This window comes from Salmo salar, chromosome 14 (assembly GCF_965601325.2).
Source record: "Salmo salar chromosome 14, fSalSal1, whole genome shotgun sequence".
Taxonomy (NCBI): Eukaryota; Metazoa; Chordata; class Actinopteri; order Salmoniformes; family Salmonidae; genus Salmo; species Salmo salar.
The window spans coordinates 16,398,889-16,421,334 of NC_138304.1; the positions used below are offsets into that span (position 1 = coordinate 16,398,889).

Genomic DNA, 22,446 nt, shown 5'->3' on the forward strand with positions numbered 1-22,446 from the left:
ACACTAGATTCAGAAGCCTGACAACCCAATTAGAGAAAAAAAAAGCTAGAAACCCCCATTCGATTTTTGTTTGCTAATTATTTAATTTCAGTTTACTAACTCGTTTTTTCATGATTAGTTTTCATTTCAGTTTTCGTTTACTCCTCCACACACCCACCTGGTTAAAGCCCTTGGAGGCCAGATCCTGGTGCATTTTGTTGAGGGCCAGCTTGCCGGCGATAATACCCGTCTTCAGGTTGACCTCACCGGGGGACGAGGCCTTGGCGTCAGGGTTCCACTTGGGGTAGAAACGCTCCTCCTTCACCACTGAGATCTACAGGCAGACACGCAGAGGAGATGGTTACTAAACAGCTTAGTCATTCATTCTCCATGGCTATTTACTGTACAATACTACTATAGTACCTACTATCATTCTAAACTTTCCTTTGGCTTTATACTTAAAGGGAAACTTCACCATTTTTCATCTCCAGCACCACCCCAACATCAACATTATGTGAAAATGGTGCGTTTCTATGTTTTGTAGTAAAAAAAGATAGAGGAAGGTAAGTGTTTCCAACAACATCATCGGTGTGCATTGTGTGATTTTGACCAATTGTGAGTAAGGTATTGCTTAATAATTGTCTACTAATTGGTTAACGATGTCATTGTCAACACTTTCTCTATTTTTTTACTGCAAAATATAGAAACACACCATTTTCACATACTGGAGATGATGAATATGAAGATGACATTTTTCGAAATGACCCTTTAAAGTGATTTGAGATATATATGGTGATGCTATAGTGGTGTATATGCAATTAACATATGCAAATATCAAGACAAAAGTCATTATACTCTCATGACAGAGAAAAGGTGTGAGTGTGTATGTGTGTTTGCGTGTGTCTGTGTGTTACCTGGTGGGGGACCATCTCATCATATCCCCTGGTGCTGCCAGAGCAACAGCAGGCCATTGAGACGATGGCAGAGCTGGGGAGCGAGTCGTATGCAGAGCGGAGCTGGAACATAGACAACAACGAACGGAATTGACACAACCAGGTTTGTGGAGCTCTCCTTTTTTTTTTCTTTTACTGGGGGGGGGGGGGGCAATGTTCCCGTTTTAGTGAACAGGGAGACAGCTCCCCCTGTCTCACTGGAGTTTCATATAGCACTGGATTTGAACCCAAAGTTCATACTGAAATCAACCAGGTTCTGAACAGTGTGAAGCCCCTATATCGTTTAACAATATGTTTCAATGTACATACTAGCATATCACTTAGAATGCACGGCCAGTATATTTGCTTCATTCTAGGTAGTATGCTAGCTAGTCTGCATACTGAAACATTGCCTAGATATGTTTTACAGCAATGAACTAGCAATGGCCACTATAATGCTGTGCTGTACCCGAATAGTGAAATTCATGAATAGGCTACCTAAATAGGGCACTAAAGAATAAGGTACCTGGATGGGGCACTCGTTGTCGTGGGTGACATCCAGGAACATGGCGTGGGCGATGCTGGGCACCAAGGGCCGGAGGCTGGGCTGGACAAAGGCTCCGACGGGCTCCCCTCCGTACCTGTACACCAGCCTGCCCTCCTCGTGACTGTCCCCTGCACTCATTGCCTCTGGAGGGACCAGGTAGAGGGAAAGAGAGGTGAAGAAGGGATGTACAGTTATCCCACTGTATTACTTTGTCGTCTTTTCAAACACATACGATGCCAACATGCAGGACTCGAGAATGCCCGTTTATGCCATTTTTCCTTCAAAGATGCAGTGATGCATTAACCTGGTCTCAGATCTGTTTGTGGTGTCTCACAAACTCCTATGGTCATTCATGACAACGACCAAAGGAGTTGGCAAGGCTGACCAAACCAGATCTGGGACCAGACTAGCGGTGTGTAGTCCTACCTCTGATGAGTGAGGTAATGCCTAGCTTATTTACAAAGACATTGTCCAGGTCCTCGCTGCCCGTGAACAGCTCAGCCACCACATACAGACTGGGCATCGCCACACGAGCCACGTCCAACATGTACTACATGTCCACATCCACAGGCCAGTCAACAAGGGGTTAAATCACAGCGAGAGGGTGGAAAGAGGGGAAGGAGGGGGTATAGGGTTAGATTGAGGGAGGGAGGGAGGGAGAGAAAGGATGGATGAGGGATAAGGAAGACGAAGTAGAAATGCAGGGCGGCGGCAAAGCTAAACAGGAGAGGAGGTTAGTATGGAGGAGTGATGGATGGGGGAGGAGTCAAAGTGCAAAAGAAAACATGCCAAAACCCAAAACAGAGACCAAACAAAGAGACAGAAAATGAGAAGAGGACCGACAAAGGGTTGAGGAAAACAACCAATTATAAAGGTCAAAAGGTCAATGAGGTGTTTAGACCAGGAAGTAAACGACAGGTGATATGTTTAATGCAAAAATGTTAATCAGACAGAGCAATAGTATGTGAAGTATCAGGAATGATGAATGAAGGGTTGTAAATGGGAGTAAGAGATGTAGTGAGAGAGACATGCAGAAAGAGACAAAAACAGAGATTTAGTGTCATGCCAAAGCAAAACATGTTTGGTAACACTTTATTTTACAGTCCTAATATGGTACTTGGCGTTTACTCAAAAATGATGTGGTAACCAACGATACTTTCTGGTACTTACATTGAAGAAACGGGTAACAGATTATACAAAAATGTAATTATGACGTGGTTTAAATACACATTTTCAATGTTAGTCAGTAAACACCAGATATGTCAAATAAAGTGTAACCTAGGGTTTAACCCCCACCACTCCAGTGCTTTGTCTACTACATGTTAACATCCGGGTACCTCTGACAAGACTGGTTATCCCCAGGCGGTTAACAAACACATTATCAATGAGCTCGCTGCCTGTAAAGAGCTCCGCGATCACATACAGGTTGGGCCTGACCGCCCTGGCTGCTGCCAGCATGTGCTACGGAAGGAGAGTGGTTTCAGTAATGACATTGTTTCGTCCCTTTACAGCAAATGATCACTAACTTTATTCATACATCAAGTGTATCAATTGTTACCTTGGAGGATACTTACATGCAGTAACGCTGTGTTTCATAGAGAGGGGTATGGTATGGGCTACACGGATTGTAATAACAAACTAAAATGGCTCAGACTGAATGGAATGTACCTCAGCCACGTGCAGGGGGGTGGAGTGACAGTTGTCCAGGCGGACTCCCGCGAAGTGCTTGGCTGTGATCTCTGTGTACTTCTGCATGTGGGCCCACAGGTAGGGGCAGTCGTCGGGCTTGTCGCCATAGCGAAGCTTGACGCTGTCGCCCCAGCAGATCAGCTCTCTCCTGATGTACACGTTGGAGCCTGGAAAGACGAAGAGGCATTCGTTTCTTGACGTTCTCAGGGACTGGGTCTTTAGTAACACTGGGAATGATATTTACATAACACTGGCTCCCCCTTGTGGAATGATTAGGTTACCACTGGAATGGCATTGCTATTTCCAGCTTTAAAAAAAAAAGTATTTAAACTTTATTAAACTAGGCAAGTCAGTTAATAACAAATTCTTATTTACAATGATGGCCTACCCAGGCCAAACCCTAATCACGCTGGGCCAATTGTGAGCCGACTCTATGGGACTCCCAATCACGGCCGGTTGTGATACAGCCCAGGATCGAACCAGGGTCTGTATCGACGCCTCTAGGAACTGAGATGCAGTGCCTTAGACCGCTGCGCCACTTGGGAGCCTCCCCGAGTGACTCTCTGAAGTCTAAACTAAGCATTCTATATCACTTAGGCTACACATGGTAAGATAGCAGTTGAGAGTGACTGGATCATGCATCTCCAGACTGTTTGGGTGCCAATGACCCATAGAGACACACTGATCTTTGCCCTGATGAAATAAGTGAGTGTAAGGTATTATCATCTTCCTTAGCTGAAAGCACATATTGTAAGTTGATCTGGATAAGAGCATCTTTTTAAATGATTATAATGTCAAAACAAATTTACTAAGCACCAACATCCTCAGAGCTGGGGCACAGTGGATAAGTCAGTCAAAGACTGCCAGAAGTGGAGATACTTTTGTTGCTGCCCTAAGTGCCAGTCGCGTACAATTTGTGAGAAGTGAATGAATGTCAAATAAAAAGTGCAAACCAGGCTCAGCAAAGTTTCTAAGAGGGTCGTCTCCCATCACCCAGCCGTTGTGAGCCAGGAAGTGACAGGCCTTGTCTGGCTGGTCCATCATCTTCAGGTCATCCTCCAGGCTCGTCTCCTCGAACGGAAAGGTAAAGTATCTGTCAACACACACACACATTTATTGACTTGGAACCATAATGAAACGTGAAAACAATGGATTGTATTTGCATGTGCATTACTGCTTCGGCCCTGAGGAGGGAACTCCTGTTGAAATAAGTTTAGCATGATAAAGTTAATCTGCCTCTTCAACATTACAGTCATAATACTGTCGACCTTGTTTCTAAAGCAGTTTTTTATATTAATGTGAGTGAAATAAACTAGGTCATGAAACATTTTAACATCTACATACAGTCAGCACACAGCCTACCTCAGTGGCATTCAAACTTTTTCAGCGAGGACCCCATATTTTCAGCCAGAATTTGGCTATATATATATTTATATTTTTTTTAACGACCCCACTGCAGTTCCCCCGACCCGACCACTGGCCTACCTGGGAACAATAGGGTCTTTCCTGGTGACGGGGCCCAGTTTGGGTCCATGGTCAGCAAGGCGCTCATAAACTACATTTCCCACAATGCAGTTAGTGGCCTGAGTAGGAAAAACGAAGCAGAACAAAGAATTGTAAAATGGATGGACTACATTATCCAGACATGCATATGGAGCATACCAAAGCTACTGATGTGTGGGGGGGGGGGGTACCTACCTTCTCCTGGTGGTGTATCATCTGCTGGTACTGTTCTTTATTGATCTCCTCAAGTCTCCCCCACAGCCTGTTACAGGCCTCCAGAATGGCTTGTGTACTGTGGCTGGACAGGGAAAGGATTGACATGTGCAGAATGAGACTTGGTTTAAGATTTGGGGGTTGATTCAGAATCCACTCAATGAACTGATGTAAAGTCAGGATCATCAACGTTGTCAATCCAAGTAACTAGAGTCTGAGGTGTCAAACATAAGGCCCGCAGGCCGGATCCGGCCCGCGAGCCTAATCAACGCGGTGGTTTGAGTAAAACCCTTTTTCGTTGTTTTTTTTCTCTTTCTTTTGAAATGACTAAAACTAAATGGAAACTGAGTAGACATGATAATGGACCTACATTTATACAGTCTCTTCACTCTGTCCAGCTTGTTAACAATCACCCTAATAAAAGCTAGACAGTCAAGGAGCACTGAAAATTCAAAAAACTATAGCTACAGGACTGTTTTCTGCACATTTTGACAGCAAGGAAATATTTGAAAAACATTGTGCGGCCCTCCGTACCTCGTTGAAGACTAAATGTGTCCCATGGGGCAAAATAGGTTTGACACTGCTGAACTAGACAGCACACACACTTATAAAGTACCAAACACACATCAGGGTTGGGGTCAATTGCAAACTGAAGCATTGAGGAAATTGGAATTTCAATGTACTTACCTGTGAGGCACAAAGGTCTCCAGGGCAGAGTCCATGTCCACTTCGTTTCCGAAGCGTCTGAACTTGGGGTCTTGAATGATCTTCAGTCCCTGTTTACCCCCGGTCTTCTTCTGGTCTGGATTCTCTCCTGATTACAACCACATAATACCACAACCCATTCAATTAATGAATCAATACCAACACACATCATTTCTCTGATTGACAACGGTGGTGGATTTGGTAGCATGTACTGTAGCTGCCAAAATTCATCTTCAAATAAAAATTGGATGATGATAAATTCAACAACAAAAAAATCCCATTGACGTGCTTTTCTTTTTTATTGACTCCTTTTGTTTCACATCAGACATGGACAAACTCTCATTGAGGTGGAGGTAGGTGCCTGTTTGACTGTGACTTGGATCTACTTCTCGTGCGAATCCATACACGGTCACTGTTTGGACAGGTGGAGTTCATGAGAAGGGGAGACGGATACTCTTTCGCACAACCCTCTGGCATTAGGGGTTTATAACACAGAGGTGTATTCATTAGTGCACGCCGGAAAACTTTTTGCAACGAAAGCGAGAGTTTCTTATTGGACAAGTCCCTCCCTGTTTCGGCCTCTTTGCTTCTGTTTGGTTCTTTCCGAATACACCCTAGTTATTATAATGAACAGCAGATGTCATGAACAGAAAGACAGAACAGTACAGTAGAGCGCTCAGTTGAATGCTCTCACCATCTACGAGCAGGTCCCTGAACTCCTCCACAGCGCTTTCGATTCTGACCTGGAAGAACTCCCACAGCTTGATCTTGGGGAAGACCTGCCCCCACAGAACATCGCGGATTGCCTGAGAGAGAGAAAAATATGCAGAAACGGTTCAAGGTTCAGCTCTTCACAAACGGAGCTCACAATTTCATCAAGACAAACCTAATAAGGTGATATGTGTAAGGCCCTGAGTTTTTCCTGACCACATCATGGCATGACCAGGAAAAACTCTGGACCCAGAGGGTTACAAAATTCCATAAACTTTCCTTAAGTTCCCGGTTTGAGGATTTTCAGAAAAAATTGAATTTTAGGAAGGTTTCTGGGAATGTTGCAACCCTAGCTGTGAAAGTGACCTTTAGACACTCACATTCAGGTGCCCCTCATTCTGGACATGGGCGGGAAGGCCGTTAGCAGCGTACTTGGCATCAGCCATGTTGCAGGTCATGTGCCATATGGCCCGGTCCAGGACCCAGGCTGGCCTCAGGTGGGGGGAGTTGACCAGGTTGTAGCCACACTCAGGGTACTCCTTGATCCATGGGCTGTTGGCGGCTGCACATGGAAGGGGACAATGCAAGAGTTACCACACAGACATCCTAAATGTTATGGAGGACATTGAGGCCTTTTGCCAAGGAATATTACAGTGGTTAATACAGAGGTCAATGAAGGTTAATGGACTCTCCCTAAGCAGACACTCCCTGATGATGTAAAAGCTAACCTTCTGTCAGTGGTAGGATAATCGTTGGGCATATGACTAAAATGGCCGTTGTACAGTGTACAGTGAGTCTACACACCCCTTGCACAGTCTTCACATTTTGCTGCCTTAAAATTAAATATATATTTTTTAATTATTTAACCTTTATTTAAGTAGGCAAGTCAGTTAAGAACAAATTCTTATTTACAATGACGGCCAAATGTGCGCTGCCCTATGGGACTCCCAATCACAACCAGATGTGATTCAGCCTGGATTCGAACCAGGAACTGTAGTGCACTGAGATACAGTGCCTTAGACTGCTGCGGGACTCGGGAGCCCCAAAAAAGGGGATTCATTTCATTTTTTTCCTACAAATGTACACAACCTACTCCACATTTTCAAAGTGTAAAAAAGTATAGAAATGTTTCCAAATTAATTTAAAAAAATGTAAAATTGTCTTGATTGCGTATGTCTTCACACCCCAGAGTTAATACTTGTTCGAAGCACCTTTGGAGGCCATTACAGCTGTGAATAATATTGAATAAGATTCGAGCCAGGGTTGTGAGTACGAAAAGCATTCTAACCATAGTGTGTGCCTGCTTATGATATGAGCACATATGACAGAAAAGGGGAAATCTAACAAAGGTAACTATTACTTATTTCGTAATGTTACATTAAGTAACAGCAGAGCACACCCATTGGTTCACCATGAGCTGCACTGATCACAGAGCAGACCAGTAGCCAGCCCAGGTTGGGTGTCAGCTAGCACATGGCCTTTAAGCTGCCATGGAGATAAGGTTTCTCTGACCATCCAACCTTTTACAATACTGGGCCTGGGCCAGAGAATTCAGTTTTCAAGCCTTTATGCTCTCCAAGCCTTATCTAGGTTTTTTTTTTAAGCAGGCTAACTACACTGCACTATAATAAATGACCCTCATTAGATAAACTTGCAAACCAAAAAGGGTAAGTAACTGCACTAAACAGGAACAAGTAGACAATAGAAAAACAACTCAACTACCTCCATACAAGCACTGCACTCAAGAACTGAGGACAAAATAAACCAATTCTGAACCAATGGCAATGAGTCCCTTTGACGCAGGTTCTATTCAAAACACATCTAATCAATTAGAGAATTAGTCAATGATTTCATTCTCCCTTTTTAGTTTAGCATGCTAGTCACAAAGACTCCACATAGTGTCTGCCTGAACTGCTATGCAACAGCTTGACTTCAGAGCTGCACACAGTGGCTAGGTTGAAGTTCATCCATAACTAAGTTGTGCAGAATTATCTAGGGAGGGTATTTTTAACATGGCACTCATCTTTAAAGCTCGCACTAGATCCTAGGACAATTTTTTTGCGACTGTGGCCTTTCAATAGTGGCCTTTCCATAGTCTATATTCAGTCAGAGGCATGCAGTATGCACACACCCATTGTGATATTAGGAGTTCTGCTATGGCAACTTAGTCAACACATGACACTATACAGATAACACCCCTCCCCCCAAATAATCATTCTCCTACATTCCCTAGAGTGGGAGTTTATAAATGTTGTACATGTAGAGGGTTCTTAGGGGTGACTACTAAACTATGAATTGTGAGACCTGTCTGGCTCGCTGACAAACCCTGGTTATTTTTCCCTGAACTAACTGCTCTTTACATATGGCCACATTGTAACAGACTGCTGTAATCTACTGGGCAGCTAGTCGTTCAACCAAGGAGAGGGAGACGCACACCCATGTTCACGCCCCATCCCACCACCACACACACACACACACACACACACACGTCCATGCTCTCCCGCAAACACACACGTAAAGCCCCTCCCCCGACACACCTGTGTGATTGTAGACCACATCAGTGATACAGATCATGTTCCACTCTTTCTTCAGTTTCTGCACCAGCTCTCCCACATCTGTCCAGGTGTAGTTCTTTCCCGGTGGCGAAAACTCTGGGTTCAGGCTTAGTTGGTCAGCTAGGGAGTAGCAGGACCGAGATTTACCGAGCGTCTGCAGAGGCGTAAAGTGGATCATGTTGTAGCCTGGGAAACAAACAATGTAATAAATGAGTACTATAAGAAATAACATGTTATAAGATATTATAAGACATATTCGAAGAAATTAGCTGAATGTTCTTTATTCACATACATGCTTAGTTTCATACAAACGACACAGGGAATACTGTCTATCACACGGCATCATTTATGTTACTTCTGTCACTTACTAGATGTATGCATTTCGTAACCCGCCAGCAAGTTGATGATTAACCTAGCCCTCTTTCAAGAATGGGATATTGCAGAATGACAAGGTGAAATGTAGTGTAAACATTGGCTTGGGACCTTGAACTACACTGCTGTCCATACGTGACCTAAGAAATTAGACTAACCCTGTTCATTGTGATTACATGGGATTCAAAATTCCAGGTGAGACAATGCACTAAAATAGTATTCTTCGCTCTTGATCCTGGAAGACCGCCGTGTGTGCAGGCATTACACACCTGACCCACCTAATTTAGTTGATGACTAGTTGATCAATTGAATCGGGTATTAAAGTCTGGGGTTGGAACAATTAAAGACCTACACAGACTAGCCTTCAAAAGGACACTACAGGTAAAGGCAGGCTTGCATAAGGATGGACCCCTGTCCCCTGCTCTCTCACCGGACTCCTTAGCCACCCTCAGTCTGTCTGGCCAGTCATCCAGGTGTCCGAGGCATTTGGACAAGTAGGTCTGGATGGTGATACAATCCAGATGGACGTGGTGGTTGTCAGCTCCGGCACGCAGCACTGGGTCCACCACCACGTAGCCACCGCCTGACTTCTCCTCGCAGCTGGGGGGGGGGGGGGGGGGGTGAAAACATGTTGAATATTTAGTTAAAACATGAAGCTCCAACGAGTTGCCTAGTGATGTCCTGTCTCGTATAGAAATGGAATGTGAATACTACATGTAGTCTGTATCACAATAGTGTCTCACCCGTGACCAAAGTTGTATTGGTACGATCCAGCGATCTGTAGGTCTAGGGTGCAGAACTTGTCAGAGTCGTCCTCTCTTCCCGTGGGGTTGTGCCAGTCCAGGGCCCGGAAGGTGTGACGGTCAAAGTGTTCCCCTGGGGCGGGGTAGTTAGTCTGCACATGCACATGTTTCCCCTGGAGAGTAGGGCCCAGACGGAACTGGAGCTCAAAGCCTTAGAAGAAACATATGGTACAAACAAGGCCTGAGGATACAATACATCTATATGATACATTCCTCTGCTTAAATCGCTCCAGTATTTAGCTTCATCTGTGGAAACCACCCCTTAAAGTCTAGTTGCCACCAGGCCTGTTTTGAAACCCAGACCATAACACTCCAACCCTGTTGCCACTGTTAAGGGGATAGAAGCATGTCTTTAGTAGTTACACGATGCCTGCTAGCGAGAATTCAACGGTAGCCTACCATGTTGCAACTCTTTACGAACGGGTTAGACTATTAGTTAACAGATAGATATAGGAATAACAAATTAGTGCGTTTACATGCACACTAGTCATTTTATATTAAACTGATTATGGCAGTAGGCCGAGTATGGCATTAGTCATGTAAACACCTTACTCTGCTTATCTTAAATCGGTGTAAGGGCATAACCGACGTAAACATACGCTGATTAAAACACATGGTTTTCTGAGCAAACTTTCAAATTATTAGGACATGTCAACACCTTAAATCAGATTACATTAAAATCAGATCCAACAACAATATCAAGGGCCTAGAAATCCGTGGCTTAAAAACAAAGGTGTCATTGTACACTGATGATTCATGTTTTCTTTTAAAATCACAATTAGAATCCCTCCACAGCCTTATAGAGGATCTAGATACTTTTCGAACCTCTCTGGATTACAACCAAATTATGATAAGTTTACTTACTATATTACGTATTGGATCACATTAAGTCTTTAGTCAATATCCCAGTATACCTATTTGCTTATGGGCTTGCTTACACCTAATGGCTTGTTTTGTAAATTATATGAGCAAAATATATGCCATTTTATTTGGAAGGGCAAGCCAGACAAAATAAAACGGGCCTATTTATAATCAACATAACTTTAGAGGGCAGAAATGATTAAATATTAAAGCATTAAACATCTCACTTTAAGGCTTCAGTCAAACAAAAAGTTATACTTGGCCTTTTTCCCTTTATTCAGATTACAACCTCTCACTTTCAGTTATTTGAAAAGGAAACAATCTTCAAAATATCGCTATTTTTAAAATAAGCCATATAAAGTTGGTTGCAATTTCAGTTGAATCAATCAGAAAAAGACAGAATACCATATTACAACAAATTATATGATTAAACTCAAATATACTAATTGATGAAAAAAACTATATTTTGGGAATAAAAAATAAAAAAGGTATGATCTTTGTAAATTATATCATAAATAGGACTGGTGGAGTGATATCACATATGCAGCTAATAAAAATATATGGAAATGTTTGCTTTACTCAGAATTACAACCAACTAATTGCAGTATTTCCACAAAAATGGAAGAGGCAAGTGGAAGGGGGAGAAAGTAAGGAACTTGTCTGTCCGACCTGCATTAAAGACCAAAACTGGCTAAAGAAAATTGTGATTAATAAAAAAAGTATAGAAGTTCCATTTAAGGACCAAAAATTGACAGCTGTGCCACAAACTCAGCAAAAAAACGTCCTCTCACTGTCAACTGTGTTTATGTTTCAGCAAACTTAACATGTGTAAATATTTGTATGAACATAACAAGATTCAACAACTGAGACATAAACTGAACAAGTTCCACAGACATGTGACTAACAGAAATTTATAACGTGTCCCTGAACAAAGGGGAGGTCAAAATCAAAAGTAACAGTCAGTATCTGGTGTGGCCACCAGCTGCATTAAGTACTGCAGTGCATCTCCTCCTCATGGACTGCACCAGATTTGCCAGTTCTTGCTGTGAGATGTTACCCCACTCTTCCACCAAGGCACCTGCAAGTTCCCGGACATTACTGGGGGGAATGGCCCTAGTCCTCACCCTCCGATCCAACAGGTCCCAGACATGCTCAATGGGATTGAGATCCGGGCTCTTGGCTGGCCATGGCAGAACACTGACACTCCTGTCTTGCAGGAAATCACGCACAGAACGAGCAATATGGCTGGTGGCATTGTCATGCTGGAGGGTCATGTCAGGATGAGCCTGCAGGAAGGGTACCACATGAGGGAGGAGGATGTCTTCCCTGTAATGCACAGCATTGAGATTGCCTGCAATGACAACAAGCTCAGTCCGATGATGCTGTGTCACACCGCCCCAGACCATGACGGACCCTCCACCTCGATCCCACTCCAGAGTACAGGCCTCATTCCTTCGATGATAAACGCGAATCTGACCATCATCCCGGGTGAGACAAAACCATGACTTGTCAGTGAAGAGCACTCTTTGCCAGTCCTGTCTGTTTCAGCGAAGGTGGGTTTGTGCCCATAGGCGACGTTGTTGTCGGTGATGTCTGGTGAGGACCTGCCTTAGAACAGGGCTACAAGCCCTCAGTCCAGCCTCCCTCAGCCTATTGCGGACAGTCTGAGAACTGATGGAGGAATTGTGCGTTCCTGGTGTAACTCAGGCAGTTGCTGTTGCCATCCTGTACCTGTCCCGCAGGTGTGATGTTCGGATGTACCGATCCTGTGCAGGTGTTGTTACATGTGGTCTGCCACTGTAAGGACGATCAGCTGTCCGTCCTGTCTCCCTGTAGCGCTATCTTAGGCGTCTCACAGTACGGACATTGCAATTTATTGCCCTGGCCACATCTGCAATCCTCATGCCTCCTTGCAGCATGCCTAAGGCACGTTCACGCAGATGAGCAGGGACCCTGGGCATCTTTCTTTTTGTGTTTTTCAGAGTCAGTAGAAAGGCCTCTTTAGTGTCCTAAGTTTTCATAACTGTGACCTTAATTGCCTACCGTCTGTAAGCTGTTAGTGTCTTAACGACCGTTCCACAGGTGCATGTTCATTCACTGTTTATGGTATATTGAACAAGCAGGGGAAACAGTGTTTAAACCCTTTACAATGAAGATCTGTGAAGTTATTTGGATTTTTACTAATTACCTTTGAAAGACAGGGTCCTGAAAAATGGACGTTTCTGATATTGCTGAGCTTAGATTGCAGTTGGGAAGAGATTTTCGATTCCATGGCACATGGCTTATGAACTGATTCACAAAACAGCTCTGGATTCAAAACTTAAGAGTTTTTCCATTGCAATTATTATATCAAATTCTTGAAACCAATAGAATGTTATATACAGTACCAGTCAAAAGTTTGGACACACCTACTCATTCAAGGTTTTTTAAATAATTTTTACTATTTTCTACATTGTAGAATAATAGTGAAGACATCAAAACTATGAAATAACACATATGGAATTATGTAGAAACAAAAAAGTGTTCAACAAATCAAAATATATTTTATTTTTGAGATTATTCAAAGTAGCCACCTTTTGCCTTGATGACAGCATTGCACACTCTTGGCATTCTCTCAACCAGCTTCATGAGGTAGTCACCTGGAATGCATTTCAATTAACAGCAGTGCCTTGTTAAAGTTAATTTGTGGAATTTCTTTCCTTCTTTATGCGTTTGAGGCAATCAGTTGTGTTGGGACAAGGTAGGGGTAGAACACAGAAGATAGCCCTATTTGGTAAAAGACTAAGTCCATATTATGGCAAGAACAGCTCAAATAAGCAAAGAGAAACCACAGTCCATCATTAATTTAAGACATGAAGGTCAGTCAATCCAGAAAATTTCAAGAAATGTGAAAGTTTCTCTAAGTGCAGTCGCGTGTGTGGTTCCCACCATGAAGCATGGAGGAGGAGGTGTAATGTGTGGGGGTGATTTGCTGGTGACACCGTCAGTGATTTATTTAGAATTCAAGGCACACTTAACCAGCATGTCTACCACAGCATTCTGTAGCAATACACCATCCCATCTGGTTTGCCGTGGGACTATCTTTTTTTTCAACAGGACAATGACCCAACACACCTCCAGTCTGTGTAAGGGTTATTTGACCAAGAAGGAGAGTGATGGAGTGCTGCATCAGATGACTTGGCCTCCACTATCGCCCGACCTTAACCCAATTGAGATGGTTTGGGATGAGAAGGACCACAGAGTGAAGGGAAAAAAACGAAATAAGACTGTTGGAAAAACATTCCAGTTGAAGTTGGTTGAGAGAATGCCAAGAGTGTGCAAAGCTGTCATCAAGGCAAAGGGTGGCTACTTTGAAAAATCTCAAATATAAAAACGTGTTCAACACTTTATTGTTTACTACATGATTCCATATGTGTTATTTCATAGTTTTGATGTCTTCACTATTATTTTACAATGTAGAAAATAGTAAAAAATAAAGAAAAACCTTGAATGAGTAGGTGTGTCTAAACTTTTGACTGGTACTGTATATATTTACTAAAAAAGTATGGGAGATTGGAAATTATGCAGACAATTACATTGACGGAAGACACAATCTCTCTGCAATATTAAAGCTGATCTACCTCCCCCAAAAGTTGAAATAAATAAAACAGGTAGCCTGATTTCAGATGTGTCCATGAAAAAATAATTATTACAAAAACAGTTATTTCTGCAAAGCATGTAAACATTTAAATCAAACTATTACAGAGCATTTGGAAAGTATTCAGACCCCTTCCCCTTTTCCACATTTTGCTACATTACAGCCTTATTCTAAAATGGATTCAATAAAAAATGTTCCTCATCAATCTACACACAATACCCATGATGACAAAGCGAAAACAGGTTTAGAAATGTTTGCAAATCTATTAAAAAGAAAAAACAGAAATAACTTATTTACAGAAGTATTCAGACTCTTTGATAGGAGAGCTCAGCTGCATCCTGTTTCCATTGATCATCCTTGAGATGTTTCTACAACTTGATTGGAGTCCACCTGTGCTAAATTCAATTGAATGGACATGATTTAGAAAGGCACACGCCTGTCTATATAAGGTCCCACAGTTGACAGTGCATGTCAGAGCAAAAACCAAGCCATGAGGTCGAAGGAATTGTCCGTAGAGCTCCAACAGAGGATTGTGTCGAGGCACAGATCAGGGGAAGGGTACCAAAGGAATTCTGCAGCATTGAAGGTCCCCAAGAACACAGTGGCCTCCATCCTTCTTAAATGGAAGAAGTTTGGAACCACCAAGACTCATCCTAGAGCTGGCCGCCCGGCCAAACTGAGAAATCGGGGGAGAAGGGCCTTGGTCAGGGAGATGACAAAGAACCCGATTGTCACTCTGACAGAGCTCCAGAGTTCCTCTATGGAGATGGGAGAACCTTCCAGAAGGCCATCCATCTCTGCAGCACTCTACCAATCCGACCTTTACGGAGCAAAGAACAGAGAGATCCTTGATGAAAACCTGCTCCAGAGTGCTCAGGACCTCAGACTGGAGCGAAGGTTCACCTTCCAACAGGACAATAACCCTAAGCACACAGACAAGACAATGCAGGAGTGGCTTCGGAACAAGTCTCTGAATGTCCTTGAGTGGCCCTGCCAGAGCCCGGACTTGAACCCGATCGAACATCTCTGGAGACCGGAAAATAGCTGTGCAGCGACGCTCCCCATCCAACCTGACAGAGCTTGAGCGTATCTGCAGAGAGGACTGGGAGAAACTCCCCAAATACAGGTGTGCCAAGTTTGTGGCGTCATACCCAAGAAGACTCGAGGCTGTAATCTCTGCCAAATATGCTTCAACAAAGTACTGAGTAAAGGGTCTGAATACTTATGTAAATGTGATATTTCAGTTTTGAATAAATTAGCAAAAACCTCTAAAAACGTGTTTTTGCTTTGTCATTAGGGTGTATTGTGTGTAGATTGATGAGGGAAAAAAACTATGTAATCCATTTTAGAATAAGGCTGTAATGTAACAAAATGTAGAAAAAGTCAAGGGGTCTGAATACTTTTGGAATTCACTGTACATTAATCTGACTATTCACAATAATCATATTATAGTGTGCATGTAACTAAATGAATTCTTTCTGATATCTGAAAATAGGTTCCGCTAATAAGCTCAGCAGCAGCTGCCTTATCAAGTGTGGTTGAGCCTGCACGGTTGCTCAACTGGGAGATTCTGAGTGATACTGGATCTCTACTTGTTCAATCCGGTTTTTGCTGTGCATCTGTAGCTGTGGTTTATGAAAAGAATCGACAATGAAAGAGGTTATTCAAATCCTCTAAACTAGAATCTTTTCTTAAAGAAGCAAACTATGTTGGATATATCTCATAATAGTCCCACATTACCAGATATCACACAGAATTAAAACGACTGAATGGCTGGGACGTGGCTATTTGACACAATGTATAGTGTGAGTGCTATCTAGAAAACGTAGCTGGATTTCGTATAATGGAAATCTTGGGTGAACAAAAGGTGTCTGAATCCATGCAATAATTTGGACTATAATAAACTAAATGACAACTCCCACATCACAACAAAACAACAACAAAAGAACAAAATGTAGAAACAACTGCAACGCAACAAGACTAGGACATGTATACATGTCCGCCTGCACCCACACTCCCCTATCCCCATGTTCTAGCTACAGAAATAGCACACTGGCAAATATTTCTACCAGTATCATATTTAAATACCACTTAAAATACCACGTTATTCTCATTCTCAATAAGTCAATCCCATGGTAGCCTAAGTCATGCATAAACGGGAAATAATGTCCAGGTACCTTGGTCCAGGCGGAAGAGTGTCCTTCCCAGCTGTTCCATGTCTCTGAGGACCAGGACTCTGACTTGTTTCGCCTGGAGGGACATTTTGACTTTCCCTATATAGGACGCCCTTTACTGTACAGGGGATGATGCTTTGGAATTTTAGTTCTCGAGACCCCCTTGTGGGAAAAAAAAAGAGTCATGTGTCACCAGCCATCAGCCCATGTTTCCAAATATATTCATATTGAAATTTGACTCACATCTTTCTCTCTCCTCATAAGCCACATATATTTATGTACATTCAACAACATTTTAATTTCTGTTGTACAGTCTGAGGCCAGTCTATTCCCCAGAATATGCATGGCTACATCACAACCAGTTGAAAATTGAAGCAATTAACTTAAGTTCTATTCCAGCTGTCTAAAAATAGTTACATTTTAGCAGCAGCCTATTACAGTTTGTAACATAATATTGTTGACACATTGTGACAGCTCACATGATGTGGTTGAAATTGGACTAGTGGATCAAGTGCTTAAAGATCAATGCATTTGTAATTTGAAAAGTCACTACAAAGGTGAAGTTCTTAGAAGTGGAGCTGTCATCCTTATCCAAAAGTGGAAAACATGTGCAAACTAAATCAAAACATACAGTGAGGGGAAAAAAGTATTTGATCCCCTGATGATTTTGTACATTTGCCCACTGACAAAGAAATGATCTGTCTATAGTTTTAATGGTAGGTTTATTTGAACAGTGGAGAGACAGCATAACAACAAAAAAATCCAGAAAAACGAATGTCAAAAATGTTATAAAATGATTTGCATTTTAATGAGGGAAACAAGTATTTGACCCCTCTGCAAAACATGACTTGGTGGCAAAACCCTTGTTGGCAATCACAGAGGTCAGATGTTTCTTGTAGTTGGCCACCAGGTTTGCACACATCTCAGGAGGGATTTTGTCCCACTCCTCTTTGCAGATCTTCTCCAAGTCATTAAGGTTTTGAGGCTGACGTTTGGCAACTTGAACCTTCAGCTCCCTCCACAGATTTTCTATGGGATTAAGGTCTGGAGACTGGCTAGGCCACGCCAGGACCTTAATGGGCTTCTTCTTGAGCCACTCCTTTGTTGCCTTGGCCGTGTGTTTTGGGTCATTGTCATGCTGGAATACCCATCCACGACCCATTTTCAATGCCCTGGCTGAGGGAAGGAGGTTCTCACCCAAGATTTGACAGTACATGGCCCCTTCCCTTTGATGCGGTGAAGTTGTCCTGTCCCCTTAGCAGAAAAACACCCCCAAAGCATAATGTTTCCACATTCATGTTTGACGGTGGGGATGGTGTTCTTGGGGTCATAGGCAGCATTCCTCCTCCTTCAAACACGACGAGTTGGGTTGATGCCAAAGAGCTCCATTTTGGTCTCATCTGACCACAACACTTTCACCCAGTTGTCCTCTGAATCATTCAGATGTTCATTGGCAAACTTCAGACGGGCATGTATATGTGCTTTCTTGAGCAGGGAGACCTTGCGGGCGCTGCAGGACTTCAGCCCTTCACGGCGTAGTGTGTTACCAATTGTTTTCTTGGTGACTATGGTCCCAGCTGCCTTGAGATCATTGACAAGATCCTCCCGTGTAGTTCTGGGCTGATTCTTTACTGTTCTCATGATCATTGCAACTCCACGAGGTGAGATCTTGCATGGAGCCCTAGGCCGAGGGAGATTGACAGTTCTTTTGTGTTTCTTCCATTTGCGAATAATCGCACCAACTGTTGTCACCTTCTCACCAAGCTGCTTGGCGATGGTCTTGTAGCCCATTCCAGCCTTGTGTAGGTCTACAATCTTGTCCCTGACATCCTTGGAGAGCTCTTTGGTCTTGGCCATGGTGGAGAGTTTGGAATCTGATTGATTGATTGCTTCTGTGGACAGGTGTCTTTTATACAGGTAACAAGCTGAGATTAGGAGCACTCCCTTTAAGAGTGTGCTCCTAATATCAGCTCGTTACCTGTATAAAAGACACCTGGGAGCCAGAAATCTTTCTGATTGAGAGGGGGTCAAATACTTATTTCCCTCATTAAAATGCAAATCAATTTATAACATTTTTGACATGCGTTTTTCTTGATTTTTGTTGTTATTCTGTCTCTCCACTGTTCAAATAAACCTACCATTAAAATTATAGACTGATCATTTCTTTGTCAGTGGGCAAACTTACAAAATCAGCAAGGGATCAAATACTTTTTTCCCTCACTGTACAGTACCAGTCAAAGGTTTGGGCACATCTACTCATTCAAGGGGTTTCTTAAAATTGTTTTACTATTTTCTACATTGTAGAATAATAGCGAAGACATCAAACTTATGAAATAACACAGATGGAAGCATGTAGTAACCAAAAAAAAGTGTTCAATAAATCAAAATATATTTTATATTTGAGATTCTTCAAAGTAGCCACCCTTTGCCTTGACGACAGCTTTGCACACTCTTGGCATTCTCTCAACCAGCCTCATGAGGTAGTCACCTGTAATGCATTTCAATTAACAGCTGTGTCTTGTTAAAAGTTAATTTGTGGAATTTCTTTCCTTCTAAATGTGTTTGAGCCAATCAGTTGTGTTGTGACAAGGCAGGGGTGGTATACAGAAGATGGCCCTATTTGGTAAAAGACCAAGTTCATATTATGGCAAGAACAGCTCAAATAACAAAAGAGAAATTACAGTCCATCAGTACTAAGCCAGTCAATCTGGAAAATGTCAAAAACTTTGAAAGTTTCTTCAAGTGCAGTCGCAAAAACCGTCAAGCGCTATGATGAAACTGGCTCTCATGAGGACCACCACAGGAAAGGAAGACCCAGAGTTACCTCTGCTGCAGAGGATAAGTTCATTAGAGTTACCAGCCTAAGAAATTGCAGCGCAAATAAATGCTTCACAGAGTTCCAAGTAACAAACACATCTCAACATTAACTGTTCAGAGGATACTGCGTGAATCAGATCTTCATGGTTGAATTGCTGCAAAGAAACCAGTACTAAAGGACACCAATAATAAGAAGAGACTTGCTTGGGCCAAGAAACACGAGCAATGGACATTAGACGGAAATCTGTCCTTTGGTCTGATGAGTCCAAATTTGAGATTTTTGGTTCCAACCGCCGTGTCTTTGTGAGACGCAGAGTAGGTGAAGGGATGATCTCTGCATGAGTGGTTCCCACCATGAAGCATGAAGGAGGAGGTGTAATGGTGTGGGGGTGCTTTGCTGGTGACACTGTCTGCGATTTATTTAGAATTCAAGGCACACTTAACCAACATGGCTACCACAGCATTCTGCAGCAATACACACCATCAGTCTGTGTAAGGGCTATTTGACCAAGAAAGAGAGTGATGGAGTGCTGTATCAGATGACCTGGCCTCCACAATCACCCGACCTCAACCCAATTGAGATAGTTTGGGATGAGTTGGATTGCAGAGTGAAAGAAAAGCAGCCAACAAGTGCTCAGCATATGTGGGAACTCCTTCAAGATTTTTGGGAAGGAATTCCAGGTGAAGCTGGTTGAGAGAATGCCAAGAGTGTGCAAAGCTGTCATCAAGGCAAAGGGTGGCTACTTTGAAGAATATAAAATATGTTTTGATTTGTTTAATGCTTTCTTGGTTACTACATGATTCCATATGTGTTATTTCATAGTTTTGATGTTGTCACTATTATTCTACAATGTAGAATAGAGTAAAATCAAAGAAAAACCCTTGAATAAGTAGGTGTGTCCAAACTTTTGACTGGTACTGTATTTCCACATCCAGTTTAAATTTGGTCCATATCAACTAAATTCGGAAGACTAAAGTTTTCATCCCTTTTAGTTCACTGCAAGTATCCTAATGGCTTCTCGCATACAACACACACTGTCAACATACTCCTACTTGATTTTGCACAGCGCATGTGTCCATATTTAAAAGAGCAATTCCGGCATTTTTCAACATCATATTCATAACGTCCAGCACCAAACCAGTGTTTACATATGTGAAACCCTCACGTTTCTATGATCTGTGGTTAAAAAAATGAAGGCCCTAAAAAAATTATTTTCTGTGACATTGCAGGGTAGGATTAGAAGTAAAACACTGATTTTCAAAGGGTATTTTCTTGCTCCCTATGTCACTGTGAATCTCAGTGTTAAAAAAAATCACTGTTTAAAAAACAATTATTAACTACTATGTCATCAGGTATAACATTACATTTGTTTATCAAAAAATTTGATCCGCCTTTGTCACATATACTGACACTGGTATTGTGCTGGGGATAATGAAAACGAGGTTGACAAGTGGTGGACTTGCCCTTTAACTCATAACTCATTCTCGATTAGGTCGAGAATTTAGTCAGTTAAAAAGGCCAACAGAACTATTTTAAATGCTCGGTCTACCGTGTGCAGCCTGTCTGTCCCTATATAAGGACCAAGCAGGCAACTTGCATCGTTTGTAAACAATGTATCGTTCTGGGACGAAACAAGCAGTCAACCACAAAACCTGACTCTGCAAGATGCGCACACAGTACACAAACTAGTGTTGAAGCATTATGGTTAGCTCACAAACTGTCAAAAAGCAAACGTTATGCATCTGTTACATTCAACTTAAAATACTCAATCCATCGTGAAGAGTCGCTTGAGTGCCACTTGTAAAGATAGAGTTTACAGGCTTAATTGTACCTAGTTTGAAGAAGAGGTTTGCCTTCGACGGGGAACGTATCAATGTTGCGTGAACCTTTACCCCGACTACCGTACATTTACGAATATAAGAAAGCATTATTATAATTTATTGTAGACAGATGCAGTGCGAGTTCTATCCGTTTGGCAACATTATCTGGGGTTACTACATAGCACAATTCGTCTTAATCACTAAATTTTGCAATGCAAAACACTAACTAAGAAGTGATACACGATAAAACCGTGAACAAAGCTGCGCTGCTTTTACATGAACGGGACATGTGTTACGCAATAGTGCGGTCTATTTAATCATGTAGTAAATATGTACTATTTTCTGCAGCTCTTTTCATACTACAAGATCATTTCCATTTTGACTTAGAGCTGACTTTGCCTGACAGACTGTGTCATCTGATAAAGATATATGTAATCATAGGACAAAATGCTCTTGCCCCACGTTAGCCATACAATAAAACACTAACATCCCATGTTATTGAAGCGTTCCACCTTTCTACTAAACTCATCACTCATCGGTGGGTAGACTAATATATTTTCATCAACTGAATTAACATGAGACTATATGCAAAATATGTGTTTTTATTTATAAAATCAATGCAATCACGTAAATTATATAGTTTTTTAAATGTTTTATTATATAGTGTTATTTACACTGTAATTGAATGATTATGAACTTATGATTATTCAGTGCATTTATTAGCATACATAAATATATCATATGTATTATAAACACTGATAGTGTTATGTATATCAGCTGAGCTAGGTGTTAGGATTGGATAAATACAGATATTTGGAATTTCACGTTTTCCACCACCATAAACATGGAATTTCTCATGGAAGAATGGTGTCACATCCCTCCAATAGGGTTCCAGACACTTGAACAATCTATGTCAAAGTGCATAGAAGCTGTTCTGGCTTGTGGTGGCCCAATGCACTATTAAGACACTTTATGCTGGTGTTTCCCTTATTTTGTCAGTTACCTGTAGATCAGCACACAGTACAATGACCACAATACAAGGAAGGCTTCTCACTTGCACAATGTATCCAGATAACTGGCTAATCCAGTCGATAGTTGATAAAAAGCCCCACAGTATGGTGTTGCTT

General features: G+C 42.1%; 1 protein-coding gene across 3 annotated transcripts in view; it reads right to left on the reverse strand.

The window, feature by feature from the left end:
• Positions 1-21,412, reverse strand: part of LOC106568905 (glycogen debranching enzyme) — a 40,901-nt gene extending 19,489 nt beyond the window's left edge. The window contains exons 1-16 of one of the 3 annotated variants that reach the window (XM_082960793.1): positions 21,331-21,412; positions 16,685-16,843; positions 9,950-10,160; positions 9,637-9,806; positions 8,817-9,020; positions 6,660-6,841; positions 6,263-6,374; positions 5,551-5,677; positions 4,846-4,948; positions 4,633-4,730; positions 4,101-4,240; positions 3,127-3,314; positions 1,885-2,008; positions 1,438-1,601; positions 894-995; positions 158-313 (exon numbers count right to left, since the gene is read on the reverse strand). In XM_082960793.1, the coding sequence (XP_082816919.1) occupies positions 158-313; positions 894-995; positions 1,438-1,601; positions 1,885-2,008; positions 3,127-3,314; positions 4,101-4,240; positions 4,633-4,730; positions 4,846-4,948; positions 5,551-5,677; positions 6,263-6,374; positions 6,660-6,841; positions 8,817-9,020; positions 9,637-9,806; positions 9,950-10,160; positions 16,685-16,769 (2,166 nt within the window). In that variant the 5' untranslated portion in view covers positions 16,770-16,843; positions 21,331-21,412. Of the gene's footprint in view, positions 1-157; positions 314-893; positions 996-1,437; positions 1,602-1,884; positions 2,009-2,795; positions 2,920-3,126; positions 3,315-4,100; positions 4,241-4,632; positions 4,731-4,845; positions 4,949-5,550; positions 5,678-6,262; positions 6,375-6,659; positions 6,842-8,816; positions 9,021-9,636; positions 9,807-9,949; positions 10,161-16,684; positions 16,844-21,248; positions 21,268-21,330 lie in introns of those variants that run through there. The other 2 variants (XM_082960791.1, XM_082960792.1) reach the window with 2 other exon arrangements.
• Positions 21,413-22,446: the final 1,034 nt, after the last annotated feature.